The sequence below is a fragment of the Leucoraja erinacea genome, chromosome 4, assembly GCF_028641065.1.
Source record: "Leucoraja erinacea ecotype New England chromosome 4, Leri_hhj_1, whole genome shotgun sequence".
Classification (NCBI taxonomy): domain Eukaryota; kingdom Metazoa; phylum Chordata; class Chondrichthyes; order Rajiformes; family Rajidae; genus Leucoraja; species Leucoraja erinaceus.
In genome coordinates, this window is record NC_073380.1 from 61,920,136 (window position 1) to 61,928,699 (window position 8,564).

The 8,564-nt window shown below is 47.8% G+C and overlaps 1 protein-coding gene across 2 annotated transcripts in view; it reads left to right on the forward strand.

Annotated features, from left to right (window-relative positions):
• Window positions 1-286: 286 nt before the first annotated feature.
• The window catches only part of LOC129696486 (uncharacterized protein C8orf34-like), a 123,848-nt gene continuing 115,570 nt past the window's right edge, over window positions 287-8,564 (forward strand). The window contains exon 1 of one of the 2 annotated variants that reach the window (XM_055634433.1): window positions 287-508. In XM_055634433.1, the coding sequence (XP_055490408.1) occupies window positions 373-508 (136 nt within the window). In that variant the 5' untranslated portion in view covers window positions 287-372. The remainder of the gene's footprint in view (window positions 509-8,564) is intronic. The other variant, XM_055634431.1, reaches the window with a different exon arrangement.

An 8,564-nucleotide genomic window follows, 5' to 3' on the forward strand; every position in this document is an offset into this window, starting at 1 on the left:
ATGTGGTACATTCATTCTCTCAGCATAATAAATTAGCAATTTATATAATAAAAGTATTTAAATATAATTCTAATACTGAAACTTAGTAATTCTGATATTATTTTTGTTCAACTCTGCCCAATGTAAAGTGACTCTTTCATCTGTTATAATCACAGGATTATATAGGTTATGTTAAGAAATAATATGTATGCCACTGCATCTGTGTAGCCATTATAACGTATTGTGCAAGTAACATTTATTGAATACAAATACTGCTGAGTTTTATAGAAGATCAAACGAATATATGTATTCAGCAAACTATAGATAGAAAGATGGAAATATAATAAGACTTTATTTCAAATACATTTGTCTCTGTTCTTTATCATTTAGGAAATGATGACCAAATTAATAACAGAGACACCTACCAAGCCAATTCCATTTTTAATAAGCCACCTGCAAAATAAACAAGGAGGTCCTGGCCAGCTGCAAAGAACATTTTCAGGCTCAGCTGCCCTCTGGGCTGAAACGGGTAATGAAACAGTTTTCTCTATTTTCAAGTATCAATGAACAGAATAATGTTTGAATATAATCGAGAGACTATTTTATTACTGTGCAAGCATATGAAATATTGTGAAATCCTAGACTAAATACAAGTCCTAGTTGTGCAGGCCAATGGACCCTCTTGATGCAAGGTGACCCTCACGTAATGTTCTAGTGGGAGGTAGAGATGATTGTTTTCTTTGGTTCCTTTGCACAAATCTAAAGGATTAGAGAATCACTCAGAAACCCCACAACAGTAGTTCTACCTCCTTCATTACCAACAGCTGCACTGGGTAGATATACTGGTTATATTGTGTGACCATTAAGGTTATTATTGAATAACAGGAAGTGTAAGCAAAAAAGTACTACTGAAGGAGGATAGCATTTTGCAGGAAAGATTTAACACAGAACATAGTGCAGCACAGGAACGGGCCCTTCAGCCCTCAATGTTTGTACTGAACATGAAACCTCACCTCCCTGTACATGATCCATATCCTTATATTCCTTGCACTACCATGTGCCTATCTAAAAGCCTCAAATACCACTATTGTATCTGTCTCCACATCACCCTGGCAATGCATTCCAGGCCCCCACCGCTCTTTGCGTTAAAAGAAATTTACCCGCACATCTCCATTAATTTTTCTCCCTCTTACCTTACAACTGTGTGCTCTAGCGTTGAACATTTCCGCCTGGCAAAATAGCTAGGACTGACTACCCTATCTATATGCCTCTCATAATTTTATAGATCTCCATCATAGCCTCAACCTCTGCCATTCTAGAGAAACAAATCCAAGTCTATCCAACCTCTCCTTCTACCTGACACCCTCTAATCTGGGCAGCATTCTAGTTTACCTCCTCTGCAACCTTTCCAAAGCCTCAATATCATTCCTGTAATGGGGCGACCAGAATGGCACACAATATTCCAAGGATGACCTAACCAAAGTCCTATGGAGGAGCATGACTTCCTGACTCGTATATCCAATGCACCAAGCAATGAAGGCAAGCATACCTTATGCCATCTTTACCACCCTCTCTACTTGTGCTGCCACCTTTAGTCAGTTATGAATTTGGACTTCAAGATCACTCTGCACATCAATGCTGTTAAGGGTCTTGCCAGAAACTTTAATTTTTTTGGTCCCTTTAAATGCTTGGCTTCCTCATTGGTTCTTCATAGGAAGCATTCAAACAAGCAGTAAATGCTGGAACTGGCATTGACAGACTCATTCGTGATATGAGAATCCTAACAGGAATCCACCATGAATGCTAAATGGCCTTTGAAATCAGTAAATTGGTTAGTGATGAATCAGTTTTCAGGGGGAAGTGGACACTTATCACAAAGTGCAAAATGTAATGTTTTCTGAAATTACCCAATTAAAGAAATACATTTTATTATAAAATATAATTGGAATGTTAAAAACATGTGGTAATCATGTTGGACATGTAAATATATATATATTTATATACATTTATATATATTAATATAGATATATATATATATATATATACTAGACTAAGTGGGACCTGTCGGGTCCCAGCATCATACGGGAGGGCTGGTCACCAATGCAATATTCCACCTCTCCACCAATTCCAATATTGCACGGCAGTGGGTGGGGGGGGCTAGTATAGACATTGCGGACCGAATGGATTCTTGGGCTGGTAGCCAACTGTTGCACCGATTTTAAAAGCCAAGACGAGGAAAACAATTGGGCTGCACCCACATCTGACAACCAAAATTAATTTTGTGAACACAAACTTTTAAAAAAAGACGAGGCAAACAATTGGGCTGCATCCACACCTGACAACCAAAATTCATTTTGTGAACGCAAACTTGTTAAAAAGGCGAGGTAAACAATTGGGCAGCAATCACTTTACAGCTGTATCGAGGGGACTCACCATGGAGTAGACGTGCAATCAGTGTTATTCGCAGCTCAGAGAGTCGTGACCCTCTCGCTTCCTTGTTCTGGCAGAGATGGAGTGAGGGACTACACTTCCAGGTTTTATAGTCCCTCCCCCCCTGCTGCCAGTAGGGGCAGCAGAGAGAATGGCAAATTAAAAAAAAAACATTAATATCTCTCTGTTTTTTTTATCGATGGGAAAAATCCTCCGGTCCCGGAAGGTGGAGGGGGGCTCTGAATGTGATGGCCAAAAATGATGGCCGTGGTGGCGGCGTTCTCTCGGAAATCACAGCACAGTGGGCCAAAAGCGGTTGAGTAGCAGTCACTTTACAGCTGCATTGAGGGGACTCACCGTGGAGTAGACGTGCATTCAGTGTTATTCGCAGCTCAGAGAGCCGTGACCCTCTCGCTTCCTTGGTCTGGCAGAGACGGAGTGAGGGACTACCCTTCCAGGTTTTATAATCCCTCCCCCCTGCTGCCAGTGGGGGCAGCAGAGAGAATGTCAATTAAAAAAAAAACATTAATATCTCTCTGATTTTTTTTATCGATGGGACAAATCCTCTGGTCCCGGAAGGCGGAGGGGTGTGATGGCCAAAAATGACGGCCGTAGGTGGCGGCGTTCTCTAGGAAATTGCAGCACAGTGGGCCAAAAGCGGTCAAGATCAGACTTTTAGTAATATACTAGACCAAGTGCAGACCCGTTGGGTCTGCTCCCCCAATGGTGCGATCCCCCAACCCAATATTCCGCCATGCACCCGTCTCCTCCATTGGAACTGAGCCCGTTCCCAAATGTAAGATTGCAGCCCTCCCCTGCCTGCTGCAGTGAAAAGGTCAGTGTTCCTCTCTTGCAACTTTGTTTCGAAGTGTGTTGGAAGCTGACATGTAAATGGAGAAACCTGTTTATTTTTGAAATACTTGGGGGTGGGTGGGGGGGGGAGAAGGATTTGATTAAAAACATGTACTTCAACACGACGAAATGAAATGAGGAGCGGATACTTAGAAAGAAAAGCGAAATCTCTACCGAAATGGAAAATATCTCGGAGATTGAGCGTCTGGATTGGGCGTGGCAATGAATCAAAGGAAGAAATGCAGCCGGACGGCAGCCGGTCGGCAGGCGGACTGATTTGAGTTTTATATATATACTAGACCAAGTGCAGACCCGTTGGGTCTGCTCCCCCAATGGTGTGATCCCCCAACCCAATATTCCACCATGCACCCGTCTCCTCCATTGGAACTGAGCCCGTTCCCAAAAGTTTGATTGCAGCCCTCCCCTGCCTGCTGCAGCAGTGAAAAGTTCAGTGTTCCTCTCTTGCAACTTTGTTTCGAAGTGTGTTGGAAAGCTGACATGTAAATGGAGAAGCCTGTTTTTATTTTTGAAAATACCTGGGGGTGGGGGGGGGGGGGGGGGGGTAGAAGGATTTGATTAAAAACATGTACTTCAACACGGCGAAATGAAATGAGGAGCGGATACTTAGAAAGAAAGGCGAAATCTCTACCGAAATGGAAAATATCTCGGAGATTGAGCGTCTGGACTGGGCGTGGCAATGAATCAAAGGAAGAAATGCAGCCGGGCGGCAATCGGACGGCAGGCGGACTGATTTGAGTTTTATATATATACTAGACCAAGTGCAGACCCGTTGGGTCTGTTTCCCCAACAGCGTTTGCGAGGGGGGGGAGGGGGAGTAGGGGCTGCGGCATCACACTCAAATTAACCACCCCCCAAACTCACAGGTGGGGGGAGGGGTGGGGGGGGGGGGGGGGTGGGTGAGAAGAGGGGAGGGAGGGGGAGAGGAGGAGGAGGAAACATGACAGATTTGGGAGGGAAAGGAGAGCGGGGCGGGGTAGGGGGTGAGAGAGAGGGGGATGGGGGAGAGAGATGTGGGGGAGGGTGGGATGGGGAGGGAGAGACGGGAAAGAGTGGGGAGTGCGAGGGAGGAGGAGAGGGGTAGGGGGAAGGGGGGGGGTGGAGAGAGGGAGAGGGGGGTGGGGTAGAGAGGGAAGGGGGGTGAGGGAGAGAGGGAGAGGGGTGAGGAGAGGGAGAGGGGCGAGGAGAGGGAAACATAGAAATTAAGTGCAGGAGTAGGCCATTCGGCCCTTCGAGCCTGCACCACCATTCAATATGATCAAGGATGATCATCCAACTCAGTATCCTGTACCTGCCTTCTCTCCATACCCCCTGATCCCTTTAGCCACAAGGGCCACATCTAACTCCCTCTTAAATATAGCCAATGAACTGGCCTCAACTTCTGTGGCAGAGAATTCCAGAGATTCACCACTCTCTGTGTGAAAAATGTTTTTCTCATCTCGGTCATAAAGGATTTCCCCCTTATCCTTAAACTGTGACCCGCTGTTCTGGACTTCCCCAACATCTGGAACAATCTTCCTGCATCTAGCCCATAATCTAGCGAGTACAAGCCAAGTCTATCCAGTCTTTCTTCATTTGAAAGTCCTGACATCCCAGGAATCAGTCTGTTGAACCTTCTCTGTACTCCCTCTATGGTCTGTTTCCCCAACGGCGTTTGCGGGGGGGGGGGGTGGTGAGAAAAAGGGGAGGGAGGAGGAGGGAAACGGGATAGATAAATTTGGGAGGGAAAAGGAGAGCGGGGTAGGGGGTGAGGGATGGGGGAGAGAGCTTTGGGGAGGGGGAAGGGGGGGATGGGGGAGAGGGGGGGAGGGAAAAGGAAAGAGGGGAAAGAGGGGTGGGGAGGAAGGAGAGGGGGGTAGCGGGAGTGATGGAAGGAAGGGGGGGTGGGGATAGAGAGGTTGGGGTGGGGGTGGGGGAGAGAGGGATGGGAGGAGGGGGTGAGGAGAGGGGGGGAGGGGAGAGGGAGGGAGAGAGAAGGGGAGGAAGAGAGGGGAGGGAGGAAGGAGGAGAGGGGTAGCGGGAGTGAGGGTAGAAGAGGGACAGAGGGGTAGGGGGTGCCTGGGGGGTGGTGTGGTAGAGAGGGTGGGGGTGTGTGGAGGGAGACATGAGGAAGGGGGTGTGGGGAGAGAGATGGGAAGGGGCAGTCCTGGGTGGAAGAGGGGAGGTGGGGGTGAGGAGAGGGACACATAGTGAAACATAGAAATTAAGTGCAGTAGTAGGCCATTCGGCCCTTCGAGCCTGCACCGCCATTCAATATGATCATGGCTGATCACCCAACTCAGTATCCAGTACCTGCCTTCTCTCCGTACCCCCTGATCCCTTTAGCCACAATGGCCACATCTAACTCCCTCTTAAACATAGCCAATGAGCTGTGGCCTCAACTACCTTCTGTGGCAGAGAATTCCAGAGATTCACCACTCTCTCTGTGTGAAAAAAGTTCTTCTTATCTCGGTCACAAAGGATTTCCCCCTTATCCTTAAACTATGACCCCTTGTCCTGGACTTCCCCAACATCGGGACCAATCTTCCTACATCTAGCCTGTCCAACCCCTTAAGAATTTTGTAAGGTTTCTATAAGATCCCCTCTCAATCTCCTAAACTCTAGAGAGTATAAACCAAGTCTATCCAGTCTTTCTTCATAAGACAGTCCTGACATCCCAGGAATCAGTCTGGTGAACCGTCTCTGCACTCCCTCTATGGCAATAATGTCCTTCCTCAGATTTGGAGACCAAAACTGCTCGCAATACTCCAGGTGTGGTCTCACCAAGACCCTATACAACTGCAGTAGAACCTCCCTGCTCCTATACTCAAATCCTTTTGCAATGAAAGCCAACATACCATTCGCTTTCTTTACTGCCTGCTGCACCTGCATGCCTACTTTCAATGACTGGTGTACCATGACACCCAGGTCTCGCTGCATCTCCCCCTTTCCCAATCGGCCACAATTTAGATAATAGTCTGCTTTCCCGTTTTTTTGTCACCAAAATGGATAACATCACATTTATCCACATTATACTGCATCTGCCAAACATTTGCCCACTCACCCAGCCTATCCAAGTCACCTTGCAGTCTCCTAGCATCCTCCTCACAGCTCCCCCCCCTCTCCATACCCCCTGATCCCTTTAGCCACAAGGGCCACATCTAACTCCCTCTTAAATATAGCCAATGAACTGGCCTCCACTACCTTCTGTGGCAGAGAATTCCAGAGATTCACCACTCCCTGTGTAAAAAACGTTTTTTTCATCTCAGTCCGTAAAGATTTCCCCTTTATCCTTAAACTGTGTTCCCGCGTGTAATGGACTTCCCCCAACATCGGGAACAATCTTCCTACATCAGACAAATGCAATTCAGGACTGTTTCACTTCACAAGCAATTCAGAAATGACAGTTAGGAAGAAATTTGAATATCACTGAGCGTTCTCTATGGCAACAATGTATTTGAGCCTTGGGCATTGTGACATCAGGACGATGGAAGTTCACCATGGGCTGGGCTCCTGCAAAGGCATATGTAAAGAATGAGAATCCATTCCGATTGGCCATCTGTGAGCATCGGGGCATTGTGAAATCACACGATGGTGGAACGAAGACAGTGGGAGCTGCTGTGTGGATGTGGGAAGACCAGTTTCTAAGAAGAAAATGATGGTGGGGGGGAGGGGGGAAGTGGAGGATTTGATTAAAAAAGCGTACTCAAACACGACGAAACTGTTAATGAGGAGAGGCGGACTTAGAAAGAGGGAAGAAAGCAAAGACGTCGGCGGGTAGGGGAGATGCGTCCGGTTTCGGAAAGTTGCGGGAGCCATGTAGTGAAAAGGAGGGGAGGGGGGGAGAGAGGGAGAGGGAAGGTGGGTAGAGGGAACGGGGTGGGAGAGGAGAGCGAGGATGGGGATGGGGGAGAGAAGGAGGGGAGGAGAGGTGAGAAGATGGGGAGGAGGAGTGAGTGGGAGAGGAATGAGTGGTGGGAGAGAAGTGAAAGAGTGGGGAGGGAGGGAAGGGGTAGAGAGGGGGGAGGGTGGTGGGAAGTAGGACGGACGAAAGTGGGAGAAGAGGGACAGAGGGGGGGGGATGGGGGGGGGGGAGAGGGGGGGGGAAGGGAGGGGAAGAGAGAGGGGGGGGGGTGGGAGGGGAAGGGGGTAAGGGGATAGAGAAGAAGAAGAGGGGGGAGGGAGGGGTAGGGGGGGAGTGGTGAAAGAGGCGAAGAGAAGGGGGGGGGGGGGGGGGGGAAGGGGTGGCGGGTAGGGAGGGAAGGGGAGGGGGGAGAGGGGAGAGGGGGTGACGAGAGAGATGGGGTGCGAAGAGGGAGAGGGGTGGGGGGGGAAGAGCGAAACATAGAAATTAAGTGCAGGAGTAGGCCATTCGGACCTTTGAGCCTGCACCGCCATTCAATATGATCAGGGCTGATCATCATCCAACTCAGTATCCTGTACCTGCCTTCTCTCCATACCCCCTGATCCCTTTAGCCACATGGGGCCACATCTAAACTCACCTGTTAAATATAGCCGAAATGAACTGGCCTCAACTACCTTCCATGGCACAGAATTCCAGGGATTCACCATTCTCTGTGTGAAAAATGATTTCCTCATCTCGGTCCTAAAAGATTTCCCCCTTATCCTTAAACTGTGATCCCTTGTTCTGGACTTCCTCAACATCGGGAACAATCTTCCTACATCTAGCCTGTCCAAATACTTAAGAATATTCTACGTTTCTATAAGATCCCCTCTTCAATCTTCTAAATTCTAGCGTGTACAAGCCGAGTCTCTCCAGCCTTTCTTCATATGAAATTCCTGACATCCCAGGAATCAGTCTGGAGAAACCTTCTCTGTACTCCCAACATTTTTCCGGTTTTCTCTAATTTAATACAAATGTGCAAGTCTTCTTCATATCGAGTTTCAGCGTCGGGTGATTTATATAAATATTTTTACACAATATGTGACAATTTCATGTAGTTTGGTGACTTGGGTCAAGAAAATGCTGAATAAAGCTCCTCGGCCCACAGCCTATTCTCTGTACTCCCAATATGGCAACAATGTATTTGAGCCTTGGGCATTGTGACATCACACAATGAAATGTTCACCATGGGCTGGGCTCCTGCAAAGGCATATGTAAATGAATCCATTCCGATTGGCCATCTGTGAGCATCGGGCATTGTGACATCACACGATGGAACGTTCACAGGGGGCTGCTTGTGTGGATGTGAAACCAGTTTCTTTTTTGAAATATTGAGGGGGGGGGTGTGGGGGGGGTGTAGGATTTGATTAAAAAAGCGTACTCAAAACACGACGAAAATGTA